This window comes from Eptesicus fuscus, chromosome 8, assembly GCF_027574615.1.
Source record: "Eptesicus fuscus isolate TK198812 chromosome 8, DD_ASM_mEF_20220401, whole genome shotgun sequence".
In the NCBI taxonomy this organism is placed as follows: Eukaryota; Metazoa; Chordata; class Mammalia; order Chiroptera; family Vespertilionidae; genus Eptesicus; species Eptesicus fuscus.
In genome coordinates this window covers 80,333,875-80,354,943 of record NC_072480.1, presented here as the reverse complement: position 1 = coordinate 80,354,943, position 21,069 = coordinate 80,333,875, and the positions used below count along the sequence as shown (strand labels likewise).

Sequence of the window (21,069 nt, the reverse complement as noted above, 5' to 3'; positions counted from 1 at the left end):
TTAATTGTGCCTTTCTACCTTCAAATATGTCAATAATGTTTATTAAATCCTTTTTAAAACACTTCTATTGCTTGCTCTATATATTAAATGGAATAAATTATATAAATTCCATGTGTTCTCGGCAGCAATTCACAAACCAGAATATGATAAACTACATTAAACTATAGAATTTAAATACAGATTGTGTGTGTAATGGTTTAAAATAAAATATGACAATGATATTGATGTATATTGAGTGACATAAATAGATAACATTATTTTATGGCATAGTCACAGAATATTGGAAAACAGTTTAATACTTTTTAAGTTTATTTATCCCATACAGTATAATTGGAATGACAAATTTTTATAAATATTAATTCTAATATGCCTTTAATATTATTTTGAACATTCTAAAAGGTACTCTCATATTTTTAGGAGAAGTTGTAAACTTGCCAATAAAAAAACGACATGCTGCTCCTCGAAAAAGTGGTCTCTTGATCAGTTTCTGCATTTTTATCTCTTTCTTTATTTTAATTGCCATCATTGCTCTTAAGTGGAATAAAATGAAATTTTTGAAAAGAGGGGAAACAATAAGTGAAGGGTAAGTAAAATTATGATTTCTAATATGTACACTGAAATGCATTATGGGAAGAATTCAAATGTTTTTGAGAATATTATAAGTAGAAATTCTTGGATGGATTGGGTTGATGGGCAGAAATATTGAGTCTTAATATATAAGTTTTTCAGATTGTAGGCAGGTAAGTATTCTTCATGTGCATAGAGGTCTAGGAACAACTGAAGCTATTCAATGAATCCTCAATGCCTTTCAAATAGGAAGGCATTCAGGTAAACTTATTTTAGGAGGTTTTGTTTATTTCCCAAGATACCCCACATTCAGGTTAATAGAGATAGGGAAGCCAATTTTATGGACAGAGTATGTAGAAGGTAAGAAAAATCTAAGATAGCAAAGAATGAGAGAGAGAACGTAGGATACTGCCCATTTTACACATCCTATCTAATAAAAGAGAAACATGCAAATTGACCATACCTCTGCTACGCCCACCAGCCAATCAGAGTGAGTATGCAAATTAACCCAACAAAGCTGGCAGTGGTCACAGAGCTGGAGTGAGCAGGAGGCTTGGGTTGCCCCTGGCAATGGAGGAAGCCAAGCTTCCCACCTGCCCTGGCCAGCCCTGGCCTCCACTCAAGGCTACAAAGTTTCAATTATAGAAGATAAATAAATCCCAGATACCTGCTTCCAGCTGGCCCTGACCTTCGCTCAAGGAGGCACTGAAAAAAAAAAAAAAGAAAAAGAAAAAAAGGAGGGGCTGGGAACTTGGGTTGCCAGGGGCCGTGGCCATCCTGCAAACAGCCATCAGCCCCTCACCCAGGCGGGCCACACCCCCATGGGGTGAGGGTCCCTGGTGGGGGGCTTGGCCAGCTTGGAAACAGCCATCAGCCCTTGCCCAGGCTGCCCAGGCATCCCAGTAGGACCCCCCTACCCTGTCTGGGATACTTTTCAGGGCAAACCAGCTAGCCTCCACCTGTGCACCAGGCCTCTATCTATAGGCAGAGTGGTTAGGGGCAATCAGGCAGGCAGGCAGGCAGGCAGGCAGGCAGGTGAGCAGTTAAGAGCCAGCAGTCCTGGATTGTGAGAGAGATGTCTGACTGCCGGTTGAGGCCCGATCCCTGTAAAGCAGCAGTAGGACATCCTTTGAGGGGTCCCAGATTGAAGAGGGTGCAGGCCTGAGGGGGCTGAGGAACACCCCACTCCATCCCCCTGCATGAATTTCATGCACTGGGCCACTAGTAATTAAATTGCTCATGTGTTTCTAAAGTTAGAATTAAGGTACTTGCTTAACTTTATATACCAGTAAAAGCCATAATTTGCTTAGTGGATATTCAGGAAAATGAGAATGCAGAATAAAAGATAAGTAAGTGGGTCTCTTTATCCCATGCTAAAGAAAAATGGTTCTCTTTCTTACCTTTGGAGAGATATATAAAATAATGATAAAAAACCTTCAAAACCTCTATTTCCCAAGTTAGTTAATTTTTTTACAGTATAAACAAGTGAACAGTAACTAAAGTCAGTGTATTATTCTACCTAATTTATGTAGATTTTACATAATCATCAAATTAATATAAAGGGACTTGAATGAATATCTGGCGTAAGTCTTCTTGTGCTCTTACTTAAGACATCTTGGACAAATCTGAATAGTTGCTGGAAGCAAACCTGACTTTGAAAAGCAATGTTAGATCCGGGAGAGAGGAACCAAGATGGCGGCATAGTTAAACAACTAATCTGCTGCCTCACACAACAATTTCAAAAATACAACTAAAAGACAAAAACGTCTACCACCCAGAACCACGGGAAAGCTGGCTGAGTGGAAGATTTACAACTAAGAAGAGAAAGAAGCACAATCGCTAAAAAGCTGAGGTACGGAGGCACTCGAATCGGGCCGGCGGCGGGCGGCTGGGTGCTCGGCTTTTCTTCAACCCGCAAGGAGACAAGCTCCCGATCCCTCTGAAATCCAGTTTCTGGGGACACTCGGGGGACCCAGGCACCTACGGGGAGCAGCTGGACTCTCGGCCATCGGGTCGGAAAGTGAGAGTGACTTTTTTGCAGAGGTGCGCCCAGCAATCATTGTTTACTGCGCTGGAGCGCGGGGCGCAGGGACTTGGAAACGTGGAAAGGCAGAGACAGCTGACGGCAGCCATCGCCGTTGGCCACGCCCCAGCCTAGTGACGCCCTGAGACCCCACCCAGCCCTGAGGCCCCGCCCCGCACATTCTACAAACCCGCCCAGGCTCCACACAGCGGCTTTTGCATATAAATGGCCTGTTCGGTGGCAGCTTAACCAACTGCAGCTCCAGTCAGACTGCTCCAAAACCGCCCAAGCAAAGGAGGAGAAAACTAGCCCTTGCTGTAGCTCCTGCTGGGGGACACACAGTACACAAGGGTACACCAAGAGTGTCCACCTCAAGTAACTGGGAGGCTGACCCGTTGAACCAATAGGACACCTAGTACACAAAACTACCCTACCAACTTAGGGAAGCAGAGAATATGAGAAGGCAAGGAAACAGATCACAAACCAAAGAAATGGAGGAGAACAAGCGACTGGACATAGAGTTCAAAGCCACGGTTATAAGGTTTTTCAAGAATTTCATGGAAAAGGCCGATAAATTCAATGAGGACCAACTAGAAATTAAACATACACTGACTGAGATAAAAAATATTATACAGAGATCCAAAAGCAGACTAGAGGACTGCAAGAATCAACTCAAAGATTTGGAATACAAAGAGGCCAAGGACACTCCTCCAGAGAAGCATGAAGAGAAGAGAATTCAGAAAGTTGAAGATAGTGTAAGAAGCCTCTAGGACAACTTCAAGCGAACCAACATCAGAATTATGGGGGTACCAGAAGAAGAGAGAGAGCAAGATGCTGAAAACCTATTTGAAGAAATAATGAACGAAAACTTCCCCGACCTGATGAAAGAAATAGACTTACAAGTCCAGGAAGCGCACAGAACCCCAAACAAAAGGAATCCAAAGAGGACCACACCAAGACACATCATAATTAAAATGCCAAGAGCAAAAGACAAAGAGAGAATCTTACAATCAGCAAGAGAAAAACAGTTAGTTACCTACAGGGGAGCTCCCATACGATTATCAGCTAATTTCTCAACAGAAACCATGCAGGCCAGACGGGAGTGGCAAGAAATATTCAAAGTGATGAACAGCAGGAACCTACAACCAAGACTACTCTACCCAGCAAAGTTATCATTCAGAATTGAAGGGCAGATAAAGAGCTTCACAGATAAGAAAAAGCTAAAGGAGTTCATCACCACCAAACCAGCATTATATGAAATGCTGAAAGGTATTCTTTAAAAAGAAGAAAAAGAAGAAGAAAGATAAAAATTATGAACAACAAATACATATCTATCAACAAGTGAATCTAAAAGTCAAGTGAATTAAAAATCTGAGGAACAGAATAAACTGGTGAACTTAATAGAATCAGAGGCATAGAATGGGAGTGGATTGATAATTCTCAGGGGGAAAGGGGTGTCTGTGTGGGGAGTATGGGAAGAGACTGGACAAAAATCATACACCTATGGATAAGGACAGCGGGAGGGGAGGTAAGGGTAGAGGGGGGATGGGAACTGGGTGGTGGGGAGATATGTGGGGAAAAAGGAGAAACAATTGTAATCTGAACAATAAAGATTCATTTAAAAAAAAAAAAAAGAAAAGCAATGTTATCTTGGGGAATGATTGATCATAACTAAAACTGGTCTTGACAGTCTAAGTCTTAGAGCAACACTAAGGAGCTTCAGGGTTGCAAGGATAAGAAATGATGTGGAGCTGAATTATCAATGGGTGGTAATGAAGTGCACAGTGAGGAGTTACTGTGCAGTTCATTCCATCACTCAAAGGCTTTATGATTGACACCATCTCTTCCTATGTATATTTGTCCGTTCTCAAAAAACTGACTGCTCTGCCTGCACAAAGCAGAGAATACCAATGTAAACTTTACCTAGATTCATTTAAAAAAAATACCAATAATCTGTCTATAGCCAATGCCTCTTAGCTCACATTCTCGAGACAGAAGGAAATTGGTGTGGAAATATACCTAAATTCAGCCCGTATTCGGTCTGGATTTACAAACCTGAGTTAAGTTTACAAACCTGATCTTATTACCTTGGCCAAGGAATTGTAGCCATATAGCAGGAACCTGGGCACTATGACACTCCTCTTCCACAGGAACTGTGTAGGTATTGGAGTTTTCCAAAGGAAAAATTGGAGAATGTCAATACCACCAAAAGTAACTAAATGTAGATGAAAGACTTAGAGGCCTCACTAATGACCTCATAAATGAAGCGAAAAGTTAGTGATTTACATAGTTTTTGATAGAACTATCATAACTGGATAGACAATAATTTAAGAATTTTACCATTTGCATGTAAATTACCCTTTTAACTTTGAAAGTGCATTATCATAGGTTTATTGCTATCCCTCTTGTCTTCCTTGTAGAGGAGATAGAGAAAATAATAGATTGGTTTTCAGTTTGAAATTTAAATACGCTTAATATACATAGTAGTTATGTCAATATTAAAAAGACCTAATATGAAATATAGGATCCCTGACTGGAATATGGGAAGTTTGCTCATATTGATATATAATTTTTGAGTTTTTATACAAAGATAGCTTTGTTACTTTTCTTGATTTTGCTTAAGATTACAATGTTTCCTAAACCTAAAACTAATGTTATTTCTTTATACAGATCTATGTCAGAAGACAGCAGTAGTAATAGCAACAGGACATACACAGAGGTAAAGGTGAAATGAAGGAATCAAATATTTAAAAAGTACCATCACTGAGATACTTTTTAAATCTTTAACAATACCTCAGTATGAGATCCATTATTTCCATGGTGATCATCATCACTCTTACTTGTCAATATCTTATATTAAAACAAAAGCTAATTCAAATTTTATTTTGGACTCTTTAGAAATAGTTAATGTTAACCAGTGTTAATCAGAGGTTTATTTGTCAACTAATTTTCTTTTTGAAAAAGGAACGACTTTGAAGAGATTTAAATATATTCTTAAAATAGTTATGAGTTATCATGCATCCTGCTCACTCACTCAAGGTGCTACTTGGTAGACTTATATGGATTGTTTCCAAACATTTACATTTCATCCTCACTAAGGTCCCATGATTTTGGTTATTCTTATTTTATAAATGAGAAAAGAGACATGTGAATTTAAATTATTCCCCAGGTGTACAAAATTTTAGTAAGTTTTGGAGCTGGAGTTTAAGACAGTTAGACTCAGGGTTTAAACTAAAACTCCACCATTTTGACACAGATAGCCTGACATATAAATAGGGGTGGGGGATGGATTTTACATTGAGGATATATCAGATGCCAAGGAAAATCCAATAAGCACTCTCCAAGGTAGAAAGTCAATTATTTCCTCGTAATAAAGTAGGCATCTGTATATAGTTTTCAAATTTTAATTCATATGATAAAGAAATCACAATATTAGAGATATTAGACCCATAATTTGGAATAAATAGAAGAATTCAAAAATTCAATCATGACCAAGGTCAGCGTTCATCCGATAAATTACATGCCATTCCTCCATATCGGACTTTGAGAGTTAAGTCAATGTATCTGTTTCCTCATCTGCCACCAGAGAACATATTTATAACTCCTAAGCAGAATGTAAATTAGTCTTATTTTTGACTAGACCAATCTCTACTTCTTTGATTACTCTATTAAAATCCACACCTCAGGTGAGGATTTTGGTACTTGGCGCATTGTCTTCCTTTCATGTCCTCCAATCAGTCTCATTCTTATGCTGGTTTATCTTCCCCTAAACTAATCACCACCCGCCAACTCGAGTCATTTTCTTCTAGAGCGATACACTGATCTTGCCATTTCTCTCATTTCTTCCAACCCTTAAAATATAAATTAACTATCTTGCTTAGTTTTACATTCCCCTTCCCCCCTTTTTTTCTTTTCATAGTCTTCACCTGCCTCAGTACTTTATGGTCACATTAAGATCTTGCCTCAAAAATTTGAAATAGTAGGTTTAGTAGTCAGTCTGTAAGTAACAAACGTATTTCCTAAGTTGATCGTATGGTGTATTGAAAGTGATTAATCAGATGGGATAGATTAGGGCAATAGGGGTAACTGGAAGAGTTGATGTTGATGAAGGAATTTGGTAGCGATTTTTAAAAATATGGTTGACTAAGAAGGTCCTATTGAGCAAGTGATACGTAAGCAAAGAATTGAGGGAGGTGAAAATATTTACCCAGTTTAGATGTTTGAAAGAACATCTCATGGACTCATATGGTCATCTCACCTGAGGCTTTTATTTAAATGCAAAGGATACAGCACAGCAAGAGAGAGTGCAGGCAGTAATGGAGGTCAGAGAGACACCTCAGATACAAGGTCTCGTTTCCTTTTTAAAAAAAATTTAAATAGATGATCATCAACTTCACTGCCCTTATCTTGGCAAAATGTGAAAGCAGACATCCAGCCTTTCCCAGAGTTAAAGATAGAGCTTTCCCTTTTCTCCAATAATTCAATGCTGTCTTACACAGGGATTCAGCTGGCAGAGCTATACTTGCATATATCTGGGCAGGAGCTTTCCTAACACAAGAATGAACCAATGAAGAAAAAAGATGTCAGGGATGTTTGCTAAATAACAGTGATATCAGTTTATCTGGAGAGAGTTGAAAGTAACAAGGACAGAGAGTAAAAGTGGAGAAACCAGTTAGTAGAGTTTTTAACCCAAGAGAAAACAGGATGGTACCTCAGACCAGCAATAGTAAAAACAGGTTTAGGAAGAAATTTTTAAGATGAACTAACAAAATGAATTGACAGCTTGGATGTAGAGTAAGAAAAAATACATAAATAATGTTTACTGATATAAAGCAGGAAGATGGGAAGGCTAAAATGTAAACCCAGACCTGTTTCTAAATTTATGCCCTTAACACATTTAAAATTTATTTTAATAGTTATGAACATTGAGAGATAAAATCTACATAAGTTATCATGAGCCAAGATAATTGTCTGGTGTGCCCTGGTAAGGAGTTTACATTTTCTCATATATGAATGGAAGCATGGGAAAGTATTTTTGAAGTAGTACTTGAGGGATTTGACATTGTATGGTTTGCTGGAATGAAGCAGGGGAAAGTCAGTCAGATCCAGCCAGAACTGGACATGAAGGAAACAGCTAGGAGAGTATGGAATACACAGGCAAGTTGTGATGATGGCAGGTTTGGAAGAGAAGGCATGATCAAAACATTTTGTGAGATAAATTAAAGGTAGTGTTAATTAAGTGGTCAGTGATTGATATATTTGGTGTAGAATAGCAAAGAATTACGAAGACTAAAACATTTCTGACAAAATCGAAAATGACACCTTTTACTAATGACATATTGTAGAGTAGGCTAGAAGCACTTTGGTGTTGTAAGGATGATGTGCAGGGGAGTGAAGTGTGAGTTCTGTTTTGAACATGTGTATGTGGGACACCTGTTGGATATGCACAGAGAACTCATGGAGGTACTCCTCCTCTGTAGACCAAAATAGACCAATTAATCAAAATTATTATTTATTTCTTCCCAATTTTTTTCTTTTCCTCATTGTTTCCTTGCTGATGATTTTCTTTTACCCATATAAAGCATAGAGACTGTGTGAGATATTTATAAGTACCAATTTATAATATATTTTTAATGTAGCTATCACAAAGAATTCAGGGAAAAAATGGGTTTACAAATTTTATGGACACAGGCATAGGTTGTGACAGTATAATTAGTGTCTTATTATACTAACTAAATGTGATACCTGTAGATGCATAGTAAAATTAGACAGTTTTATTAAAAGTTTTTTTCTTTATTGATTGAGGTATTACATATGTGTCCTTATCCCTCCATTAAGTTAAAATTTAACATTTCTATTTTCTATATTTCTTTTACAGCATTGACTGGGCAATAATGTCAAAAAGCCATAGGTTGGAGAAAAGATATTACCAAGAATCTCAGCATTAACTGGCTTGATGCAAAAATGAATAAAAATCTGCCTTTTTCTCCTTATGTTATGGCTTAAAGCTTTCAGTTTCACAAACGAAAATAAATCCTGTGAGTGAAAGTATGTAGGCTTGTGTCTGCTGATTCTTTAATAGGAAATAAACAGTTTAGTCTCTTTTGAATGTGGGATGCTGTTAAATCCCAAGGAGGACATTCCTTTGTCCACTGCAGTTGCCTGCCCTCAGATGCCCATGGCCATGCTAACTGCTCCCATCTCAAAAGAGGACACCTACAGTCCACATCTCTGCAATAGATTGTGATTCCCTTCCCCATCCATTCCAGGCTTGGGATTTGAAGTGTTGCCAAGTAAACCCAGCCCCAAGCCCCCAGATAGTCACTAGCATCCCACCAATCTTCAAGGAATTGCTCCATCTGAGTTGCTGGTCCTAGATAATTGTTCTATCTCCAGATGATACTTGCTTGATGTAATAGAAGTTGAGATCTAGGGTATATCTTTGTTCTTTGGGGGCCCCCAGATTTGCTGCTAATTAATTTCTTTGTTGTTTTGTAACACCTTTAAGCAGCTTTACTTTTGCAGGGCTGATAGACTTTTTATAAAAAATCTCTGTTATTGAGAGTATTACTGATATCCCCTTTTACTCCCCCAATTGTCCCCCTTCACCCAGTTCCTGCCTCATTAGATTTCTTATATTTTTATTTTTATTTTTAGATTAAATTGTTGATAGATATATCTTTATTGCTATTTTCTTCTCCCTCTCCCTCTCCCTCTCCCTCTCCCTCTCTCTTCCTCTCCCTCTCCATCTCCCTCTCCCTCTCCCTCTCCCTCTACCTCTTTCTTTCCCTCTCCTCCTCCTCCTCCTCTTCCTCCTCTTCCTCCTCCTCCTCCTCCTCCTCCTCCTCTTTCTCCTCCTACACCACCTTCTTCTTCTTCTTCTTCTTCTTCTTCTTCTTCTTCTTCTTCTTCTTCTTCTTCTTCTTCTTCTTCTTCTTCTTCTTCTTCTTCTCTTCTTCCAGAATACTCCTCAATATTTCATCAAATACTGGTTTGTTGGTGATGAACCCCTTTAGCTTTTTCTTCTCTATGGAGTCTTCATGTGACCTTCAATTCTAAATGATAGATAGCTTTGCTGGGTAGAGTAATCTTGGTTCTGCCTCTTGCTATTCATCACTTTGAATATTTCTTGACACTCCCTTCTTGCATGCAAAGTTTCTATTGAAAAATCAGTTGATAGTTGTATGGGTGCTCCCTTGTAGATGACTAGCTGCTTTTCTTTTGTTGCTTTTAAGATTTTCTCTTTGTCTTTAACCCTTGGCACTTTAATTATGATGTGTCTTGGTGTGGTTCTCTTTGGGTTCCTCTTGTTTTGGGTTCCTCTCTGTGCATTCTAGACCTCTAACTCTATTTCTTTCACCAGGAAGGGGAACTTATTTGTCATTATTTCTTCAAAAGGTTTTCAATATCTTGCTCTCTCGCTCTCCTCTTTCTGGCACCACTATAACGGTAATGTTGGTACTCTTGAAGTTGTCCCAAAGGCTCCTTACACTACCTTCATATTTTTGGATATTTTTGGATTCTTTTTTTTTTGCTCTTCTGATTACATGCTTTTTGATTCCTCATATTCCAAATCATTGATTTGATTCTTGGAATCCTCTATTCTACTGAAAAATCCCCATAATTTATTTTTTATTTCAGGTAGTTTATGCTTCATTTCTGACTGGTTCTTTTTCATGTCTTTGATATTCTCACTAAGATCCTTGAACATCTCACTAAGTCCCTTAGAGCTCTTATTATGATCCTTGAATTAACCTTATAACCATTGTTTTGAAATCTGTATCCAGTAGTTTCCTTGAATTTCTTTCATTGTAACATGTTTTTTTGTCTCCACGTTTTGGCTACTTTCCCATGCTTATTTCCAGATAGAGCTGCTATGTCTCCTGGAATTGGTAGAGTAGCCTTGTGTAGTAGGTGTCCTGTAGGGTCCAGGGGCTCAGCATCCTGAATCACCTGAGCTGGGCACTCTATGTGCACCTCCCTGTGGGCTGTGTGCATAGCCTTGCTGTAGCTGAGCTTTGATTGCTATTGGCATCATTGGGAGGAATTGACCTCCAGACAAATTGGCTGTGAGGATCAGCTGTATATAATGGAAGAGCTGCTGGACAGGAGACCATGGAGCAGGACATGCTTCAGAGTGGCTTTGGTGCTCACTGAGTCAGTCCCTTGAGTGTGTCATTTGTGAATGTGTAGAGTTGTAATCTCTTTTTGTCTGAAGCTGTCCACCAGGTGATTGGCTCTGGGATCTACTGGGAGGTACAAAGTAAGCTACTGCCTGGAGCCACCTCATAGGAGCTGCATGGAGATATGCAGTTGGCTGCTACTTATATTGAGCTAAAAAGTGCCCAGACAAGGCTCAGCTCTAAAGCAAGGCAGGCTAGTATTAGTGCCAGGTCTTGGGCCTTTTAATGATAGGTTTGGGGCATGCTGGCTCCAGTTGCTGCTTGTTTAAGAGATTTTAGCAAAGTATGAAGCCTGAGCCAGGACAGACCATTCATATTGAAAAGCTTGGGTGGAGCTGAAAATTGGATAGGGTGGGGTCTTAGGAAATCACTAGGATGGAATGAACAGTGTGGGCCAAGCTGATAGAAACTCAGATATGGCTGCCAATCAGATCTGCCACGGGGAACTGGGGAGGTCCTAACACAGTAACAATAACCCCTGTAAGTACCCCTCTCTGGAAGCAAGCTGCCACAAGTTCCTGCCCCGATGCCAGACAGTCCAATTCCTCCCTGTATACCCCTGAATTTCCCCAATGCTGGCAGTGGTGCTGGAGCTCAGAGGAAGTGGGACCTTTCACGCATGGGCCCTTCAACAGGAACACCTGGGACTCCAGCAGCCTCTGTGTCACTCACATAATCCTGGAAGGATTTTACACCCTGAAGTTATGAAGACTTCCCTTCCCAGCTCTGGCACCCTGGGCTTGGGTTCTGGTGTGGGGCTGGGACTCCCTGTTTCTCACAAGAGGCCTTGAAGATATCCCTCCTGATTAAAAAAAAAAAAAAAAATCACACATGGGTGTTGGACAAGCCCATTCCTTGCCTGCACTTCTCCTACTAGTCTGAATGTGGTTTGTTCTTTACATCTCTAGTTGTAACACTTCCATTAATCAAGGTTTCAGGTGGATCCTAATGATGGGTGTTTGGTATTTTAGTTGTAATTTTGATGTGATTGTGGGAGGGGGCAAGTACCTATGTTTACCTACCCCATAATCTCAGTTCCTCTCAAATATCTTTACTATTTAACCACCGCCCCCACCCCCACCCCCCACCAACTCTTTATTCCTGAGGATATCCACAGTACTGGTATAACCTATTAAAAATGAAGTTATTACTTCCAGTCCTCACCATTTCAATCCCACCACTCCACACTATTACAAATCATCATTCTAACACAAAAATCTATCATTCATTTGCATATAAAGTTTTTACATAATTTAAAAATTATTTTAAGCCACCTAGTTTCAGGGTCCTGCTGAGCCTGTTGGTTGAAGGGCTCAGAGCAGGCCTGGGGCAGTTGGTCCTCACTTAAAGTGTTCTAAAATGCATGAACATCCATACAACTTATTCACGCATCTAGGTATAGTTCACATCAAATGTCGCAGCTACTCTTTAACTTCACTTGATATCGGCATAGAAAACAAAATTTTCTTGGCTGTGCTCCCAGAGAACTTTGAACATCCCTCTACAAGTATTTTTACTTCTATCTGTGGCATCTCTTGTACATATCTAGTTTTCTGTTAATCTCTGATGCACTTGGAAATAGCGATAGTGTCACATGTATGTTAATAGCCTATTTTCAGGCTTGTAGTAAACATGTAAAAAGTAATTGTTGATATAAACACAAATGACTTGAATGGCTATAAGACACACAATAAAAAAATGAGCAGTTATTACCAATCATGGAAATTAAGTAATGAATTTAAATAATGCATATTTATTTCACCTTTTGGTTACTTGACTGAGGAACAGAGAATTTTATTAGAACCATGAATAACCTTTTAATATTCATCATGCCTTAAGTGTCATGTAGTAGACTTCAAAAAAATTATCAGATTTTAGATAACCAGAAAGGCATTTTATTTTAAGATCAGCATAACTAATACTGATATACTAAATCTATTAATAGTCACATAATTTGGCAAAAAAGATAAAAATTCTAATTTTTATAGTATATAAAAGTCTTCAAATAAATGAGTATGATGTATAACATGCATCACAACAAAACTAAATAATTGGGCTGTAAATATGTTAGTGAAATACTATATACAGAACTGCCTATTTAGAAATAGAGATGTTTTTGTTTTATTATTTGGTACATGTGTATACATATTTTTGATAAATCACACTAATATGATTTAAGAAAATCATGAAAAAGAATATATATTTTACAAAGGCTAGCCTTGTCCATTGTTTTATTTTTGCCTCATTTTACACATAAGGAAAACACCATCATTTGATTTTGTGTACAAGTATTGCCTGTAAGGAATGCAAGCATAAGCATTCCATGGAAGAATAACTAAAGTAAGAACCTCCTGGTTAATCTGCATTAATCTGCATATTAAGCCATCACATGAAAGCTCTTTTCAAGTTAATTCCATGCCTTTCCACATGTGAACAACACATTGATGGAGGGGAAAGTTTATACTTAACTTGTATTAACCTGCTTAGACATTACTCTTCTTCTGCAGAAGAAAAAATTATGAGAATGTAAAGTTGTTTCCATGGGTTCACTTCATACTTGTGATATCTTTTTTCAGCCTGACACTGAAATTATAACCCTATACTGCGGGATACAAACAAATACATACAGCTTATTTTTAGTGTTTCATTTAGTTTGTTTGACCAATTTTCTAAGAAACAAACTGGCAATTGAAGAATTGATTTCTATTTGTTTTTTCACAACATCACTTTATGTTCATGGGTGTGTCTGTATTTGTTTAGACCTGAGACATAGGTAGAAATCTGGCAGTAAATATGACTAAAATAGGCAATTGTCTGCTACTAAGTGTAGTGTAAATTTCTATTGCCTTCTTCCTTCACTATAGTAATTCAGCTCTTGTAGCAGAAAGCTATGATGTGAACTCTTCATATTGCCAAGAACTTCACCACCAATAGCTGCTTCCAGAGGAGAAAGGGGCTTTATAACCGAATGTGACCCATAAAGACCTTTAAAACTTCAGCCAGCCTTGGGGAAATAAAGCACAGGCAGCAAAATAGGCTGCCCTGAGCTCCTGTGCTCAGCGGGTCCTGTGGGCGGGGCCGTCAGTGGTGGGCGGGGCCAAACAGTCTCAGACTCCATCCTCCTGGCCCAGAACTCAGCCCCCTGCCCATGCGCGAGACGCCTCAGTTATGCCACCAACTGCCTGCACTGTGGCGAGGGTCACCTGGCTCGCAATGCTGTTTCTCTTGCTGATCCTCTCAGGCCTAGGCAGGTTGACCTTCGCAGACCATTGTAAGTGGGGGAACCTGCGCCATAGGAGGGCCGCCCAGCACAGTGTCCCTGGGGGAGGCGAGTGTCTCCCTTCTTGCTCCAGATCCCAGGGCCAGGCTGGGGGTCCCCAGTCATGCTGTCAGAGCCGCCTAGTTTCAGGGTCCTGCGGGTGGTTGGAGGGCTCAGAGCAGGCCTGGGGAGTTGGCCCTCACTTACCTGACTTTGCACTGGCAGGAGAGGGCACCCTGCTTCTGGGGCAGTGGGGACTTAGAGAGTCTGGATGGGGTCCTGAGACCAGCACTGCCTCACCCAGTCAGGGCTGAGGTCAGCAAGTCCCAGGTGTCTCTGGACAGTGGTAGGGCAATAAACTCCCATGAGAGGGGCCTCTTCCTGGAGTCGCACAATGCGTGTGTGTGTGTGTGTGTGTGTGTGTGTTGGGACTTGGAAGTTCAGAGTGACATGGTAGGAAAGGACAAATAAATGAAGATGAAGGATGCTACACCCTGGGAATGCTCACTCATGTTTGTGTTTCTGCAGACTCTGAAATATCACATCTGCAAATTACAGTGCCACAGAAGTTCGGAACCAATGATTTCGATGTTTCAGAAATTCAAGTAATTAAGAAATCACTTTATAAAAATGTTTTATTTTTACTGAACTGCGTGACTCAAGTTAATTCATGAATACCCCTTTGTGAAATTTTGTGTTCTACTTAATGTATTTAAGAGTTATTTTATCTGAAAAAAAAAGTCATTTTATCTGAATGAGAACAAGTGTTTGATAGCTTTAATTTCTTGAGAGATATATGAACATTATGAAATTATAAAGGTTCTCAGGAATCCAAGGATTGCAACCTCAGTGGCAGGGCCAGAGAGGAGCATGAATTGCCAACTGAAAAACTATTAGACATTGAGGCAGGTTTTACAGACTGAATGGTCTATCTGACTGTCTCACTTTATGGCACTCCCCCCTAAATTCCAGTGACTATGGGATTCTAAAAGCTATTACACTAAAAACATAAGTATCCCGAGAGGTTAAAAATCGTAGGAGAGTATAACACATACCAGGATAATGGGAACAAAAAGGAAACATGAGTATTCACAAGAACGCCATAAAAAGAAAGGAAAGCATTTAGTACACCCAAACACACTTACTACACACACTCAACACACCCAACATTATGTTGGGTAAGCATTTTTAAATATTCAGTTCACTAAGCCATTTAATAACTATAAATTTGTAAAACTTTGGTAAACGCCCTTAGCATATTCTATATTATCCCTTCAATCAGGAATTCAACCAGGAGTTCAACAAGGAGTTTGACCAGGGGTCTGAGCCAGCCAGCCCCCTGCCCATGGCCCTGCCCCCAGCTGGCCCCACCCTGATCGCCTCCCCCACCCGTGCATGAATTCATGCACCAGGCCTCTAGTGTAAAATAAAATCTTGTAACAGTAGGGGGAGAAATTTTCAAATTCATTTTCATTGTGAGCCCCAAAAATGTTTTCCTCCAAGCATAATACCCTCTAAGTCCATCCATGTTGTTGCAAATGGTAAGATTTCATTCCTTTTAATGGCCAAGTAATATTCCATTACATATAATATAGTATGTGCCACATGTTCTTTATCCATTTGTCTATTAATGGGAATTTAGGTTGCAGCCATATCTTGGTTATTATGAATAAGGCTACAAAGACAAATACCATATTACTTCACTTATATGTGGGATCTAAAGAACAAAATAAATGAAGAAATAAAACATAAACAGACTCATAAATACAGAGAACAAATTGATGGTTGCCAGATATAAGGGAGGTTGAGGGGAGGCTGGGTGACAATGGTGAAGGTATTAAGAAATACAAATTGGTTCTTACAACACAGTCATAGGCATATAAAATACAGCATAAGGAATATAGTCAAAAATATCATAGTAACTATGTATGCTGCCAAGTGGGGACCAGACTTATCCAGGGGATCACTTTTGAAATTATATACATATGTAATCACCATGGTGCACACCTGGAACTAATATAATATTGAATATCAACTTTAATTGAAAACTAATAATTGAGAAAAAAGAGAGAAAAATGTGTTGTTGTTTTTTTCAGATGGTGGTGGACAAATCATAAAGATACAAAGAATACTTGAAAAACAAAAATAAGTATTTTATTTAATGGAAATATTTTAATTGAAAAATCCCACTGAATGAGTGCACTGGTTTCCCCTTTCTGCTATTGGTGAGGACTCATTAGACCCCACAGTGTATCACACATGAGGCCTTTTAAGGGCAAAGCATTTGCTGCAGCAGGAGAAAGAGATTCAGGCAAATATCAGGATCCAAGAAACATCCACAGTCAGCTCCTCATGAACCCAATCTCTGCTCCTGAAACATGCTGAGTCTCTGGTTTGGAATAACAGACCTGGGGGAGGAACTTTGCCTTGAGAGACTACTCCTTACAAAGCTTCAGGTCACCAGGAAGCCAAGCCAGCCCTGGACAGGTAGGGAAACACAAAGGAAGCTAACTTTAGCCAGGGAAGTTTGGTACCCTAAACTGTGCATTACCAATCTCACAGTCCTTTTGACTAAGAGTCAGACACATTCAGGCTTGAGGCATCCCCAGAAATAAAGGCAGAAATTTGCTAATCCTGCTGTAAATCAGGTCTGTCTGCACAGTAAATGATGCATATGCTCTTAAGAATATACAGGCGATTCAACAAAATTGACAAGAGCACGTTAAAGAATTAAAAATCAAACACAGTATAAAACTCACTATATGGTCACAATTTAAAATTTATCAAAAAGTCTGAAATATGTAATTTAAAAATACACATGTATATCATTCATGAATTGAGGAAGATATCATCTACATATATAAAAACCTAAGCGACCTTTAAAACTGGTTGAGGGAAGCTGGCATGACCCATGAAAAAATCTGGAGCTGGGGGGAGGGGGCATCTTATTAAACGTGGACTGTCCCTGAAAGTTGTGAGGCAAATCCTGAAGAGAACAGCAGGTGAAAGACTGTGAGCAGGCAGTGCTTCTGACAGTTATGGCTACTCCCTTTCACCTTAAAGGGGACCTGCATTATATTCCTCGAATTTTCCATGTCTCTGCGATAGAAACCACAAAGGAGAAAAAAAGATAATAAAATTCAAGTTTCTTCAAGGTTCCTCAGCATTTCTAAATGTAATCGTTTTAAATTAAATTTGATCATGATATGTAATAAATGCCAGTGACTAATGCTCTTAGTTTGAAATAGACTCCTTGAATTTTTGTCATACAGTCTGTGATTAAAGAGAGATAGCAATATACTTCTATATGTCTATATAATTTTGACACATGCATGATACAATCTTGGTTTACATTTTTAAAAAGTATGTCTTTGGTTTGAAGAATTTCACATTTTTAATTATTTCTTTCTCTTTGAAAGGTCATTTATACCATCCAGATTAACAGGAAAACATACACTCTCCATCTCAAAAAACAGTACGTGGCCATTCTTTTTTCATATAGTTGTTTCTAGTTTCTTTAATTTGTATAGTCACTACCTTAAATTGTGAGTAAACAAAACCATGAATATTACACTTGTTTAACAAGATATATCTTCTTCATGAGTCATGTAAGACTAGAATTTCAGTCTTGATTTTGAGATTTGAAATTTAATTTTCAAGCCAAATTATAATTTAATGATTTCAATATTAAGGCATGTTAGATAGATTAAGATTACTCTGTGTAATTCCTTAAAATGCAACTACAATTGTAAGAATTAAGGGTATGAATTTATTTGACTATGTTTAGCTTCTTTTGTCTTCTCGTTATTTTAAATATTTACATGATTTTAAGAACTTGACATTCTAGAATATTTTTTCTCAATTTTAATATCTTTTTAATGTCTTAAGTATTCTGTTTTTTATCTTCACTCTAGGAAATCAATATTAATAACTTTGTGTGTACTTTTGCCAATTTTATATTTATATTTCATTCTTCTATTAAATAAAACCTACCCACAGTTTTGTTTTTACGAGAGTGGAAATAGGGTATTACTATTGACAGGTCTTATTGATTAATGGTGCTTATTTCCTTGCTCTTTATGTACCGTATTTTCCAGCGTATAAGATGACTTTTTAACCCAGGAATATCTTATACACCCAGTCGTCTTATACTCTGGAAAATACGGTATTTCACAACTCATCCTTCAATAGATAACATTTAACAGTATGTAATATATATATATTAGTAAAGAAAAATGTAGGGTTTAACAACCCTTTTAATTTGTTTTTAAATATTTTTAAGGTTTAAAAGTGTTTAGACTTTGTAATTTCTAGTAGGAAAACATCATCTGAATGAATACCATAATGGCAAACCACTGCAAAATGTTACAGCTACATTTGGGGCAGAGGGGTAGGGATTTTCTTCAAAGCACCCCAGCTTTCGTCATGAGAAGGTCAGAGGTACACTGGTTTGTATTATTGCGACATCCATTGGGTGATCCAAGTTGCTTTTCCTTCAGCAAGGGCTTTATGTGTCAGAAGGGTATTATGCTTAACTTCAAATTTGGCTGATAATTTAGTGATGAGATTCATAACCTTTGGGTTGCTCTGATATTTTGACACTAGAGGCCAAGTACACGAAATTCATGAACGGGGGGTGGAGGGGGCGGGCAAGGGGGGGGAGTGATGGTCGCCTCCACCCAACCTGCACCCTCTCCAATCCGGGACCCCTCAGTGGATGTCTGACTGCCGGTTTAGACCTGATCCCATCGGGCCTATCCTAACCACTCACCTGCCTGCCAGGCTGATTACCCCTAACTGCCTCTGCCTGCTGGCCTGATCACCCCTCACTGCCCCCCTGCCAACCCAATCACCTGTAACTGCCTCTGCCTGCCGGCCTGATTGCCCCCAACTGCCACCCCACCAGCCTGGTTGCCTCAACTGCCACCCAGACGGCCTGGTTGCCCCACGCAGCCTGCTGCTCCGTCATTTGGTCACCCCTCACTAACCACCCTGCTGACTGGGTCACTCCACACAGCCTGCTGCTTGGTCATTTGGTTGCCGCTCACTAAACCCCCTGCCAACTTGGTCGCCCCACACAGCCTGTTCGGTCATCCATTCGGTTGTGATGGCCACTTAGGCTTTTATATAGGTAGATATTTTCTGGGTTCTAAGCCACATCCTGGAAGGCCACCATAACTTCTGGATCCTGCATGTCTTCAAGAATCTCTGGATCACTAAGTATTTCATTGAGCCCCGTCATTCCTGCCATTCCCGGCATGCCTCGTCCCATTCCAGGCATTCCTCCAGGAAAATTACCAGGAATTCCCCCAGGAAAGCCACCTATAAAAGAGCCATACCATGCTCCTGATTGTCTTCTGGCTTCTCCCTCCCTCTGGGCTTTCTCATGTCCTTCCCGAACCTACTTAACCTTTTCCATCCTTTATTTGATCTCTTGTTCTTTCCATTTCCACTAACACTTTATCCGATGTTCTGCAATTTTCTGGGCCCTTGGTTGAACTTCTTTCAGCATCGCACTAGCATCTTCATCATAATCCAATTTACATGCAAGGGCAAGATCATGGGTTGCTTCTTCCCAGAGGCCTGGAAGTCTGTGTGCTTTCCCTCGCCACTTGTAAGGCTGAACTGAATCAGGATTTATTCAATAGTTCTGTCACAGTCTCAGATGGCAGCATTTGGCTTCTGTAATTTGATGTAGACACTGGCTCTCTTGGCATACAGAATGGCCAAATGAGGATTCAGCTTGATGGCATCTGTGAACAAGTCTATGGCTTTCTGTCGTTCACCATCATTTAGGGCATCAATGGCAGCTACTTTTTTATCATTTGCCTGATCCATCATCTCGTCAGTTATCTCTACATTTTCATCTCCCATTTCTTGAGGGCATCAGTGTCTAGTTCAATCACACCCTCACTGTCGATTTCTAGATCACTTTCCTCACTTGATGGTTCATCTGTCTTTTTGTCTTCCTCCACCTTCTTACTATCTGTTTTTCCTCTTTATTTTCTTCTGATTTAGTTTTATAAGTAGCAGGTGGTATTTTACTTCCCATTCTCTCCACCCACTCCCTCAGGAAGCACATTTCCTTGATGTGCAGAATGCTTGGGTCCTGCTTACACATTTTTAGGAAGGCCCGGAGTTCCATCACTTTGCAGGGGTCCATGGTGGGGAAGTGGGGGCAGGTGGTGGGCACAGTGAAGGAGGTGGTGGCAGGGTTGCAGGAACAGGCACTACCTCAGCCTGACTGTGTGTAAGGGGGTGGCAGCCGCAAGGCCAAGAGTATTTAATATTGATAGGTAAGGAGGTTATTTTCAGAAATTGTCATTTGTTTATTGAGTCCTGCAACAAACATTCTTGTATGTATATCTATAATAATAAAAGCATAATATGCTAATCAGACCAGCCGTTCTTCCAGATGACCTTCCAGACGAAGCCTGGGTCCTGGGGGCCAGAGGGAAGTGGGTGCTGCTAGAAGGGGAAAGGAAGGCCTACTCTTGCATGAATTTAGTGCATTGAGCCTCTGGTTTTTATATAATATAGATTTTGTTTGGTAGCCTTGATATCAAGAAATAGGTTTCTGGGTCAAGAGTGTGAATATTAATGAAAATAGTGATGATAATAATAAAAACAACAAAAGTAACTGGCATTTATTGAACACATAACATTTGCTGGGGATATTTCTAAGCAATTTTCATGTAGTATCTTGCGGGGGCCTGATGCTGCGGGGCCCAAACATGGCGGGGATCTCCCTTTTCCACGTCCTGCGCAGAAAGAGAAATGAACGAACCGGTTCTAAGTGGAGGCGGCCAGGGATTGAGAAATATTAGAAATAAAGAGAGGAGAGGTATATTTGAAAGCTGGGGCTGGGTGGATCTTTCTGTGCATGGCTGAGGCCACAGAACAGATCCAGACTGCAAAGCTGAGGCTTTATTTATAATCAGGGACAAACAAGGCAATTAACAATGTTTTTGTAAGTTTCACTTGTTTTGGCAGCACTTGCTGCCCCTCCCACAGCCCAGGAAAGATCTAGGGATCAG

At 39.7% G+C, this 21,069-nt stretch overlaps 2 protein-coding genes and 1 pseudogene across 3 annotated transcripts in view; 2 read left to right on the top strand and 1 right to left on the bottom strand.

Annotated features, from left to right (window-relative positions):
- LOC103290323 (A disintegrin and metallopeptidase domain 3-like) overlaps positions 1–8,641 on the top strand; it is a 92,922-nt gene extending 84,281 nt beyond the window's left edge. For both annotated transcript variants that reach the window (XM_054720316.1, XM_054720315.1), the window contains 3 exons: positions 418–583; positions 5,261–5,309; positions 8,469–8,641. In XM_054720316.1, the coding sequence (XP_054576291.1) occupies positions 418–583; positions 5,261–5,309; positions 8,469–8,474 (221 nt within the window). In that variant the 3' untranslated portion in view covers positions 8,475–8,641. The remainder of the gene's footprint in view (positions 1–417; positions 584–5,260; positions 5,310–8,468) is intronic.
- A 5,299-nt stretch (positions 8,642–13,940) lies between these two features.
- The window catches only part of LOC114229785 (A disintegrin and metallopeptidase domain 3-like), a 100,490-nt gene continuing 93,361 nt past the window's right edge, over positions 13,941–21,069 (top strand). The window contains exons 1-3 of the mRNA XM_054720028.1: positions 13,941–14,044; positions 14,561–14,637; positions 17,452–17,507. Of these exons, the coding sequence (XP_054576003.1) occupies positions 13,942–14,044; positions 14,561–14,637; positions 17,452–17,507 (236 nt within the window). The 5' untranslated portion in view covers position 13,941. The remainder of the gene's footprint in view (positions 14,045–14,560; positions 14,638–17,451; positions 17,508–21,069) is intronic.
- On the bottom strand, positions 18,488–20,195 carry LOC103290243 (hsc70-interacting protein-like; annotated as a pseudogene).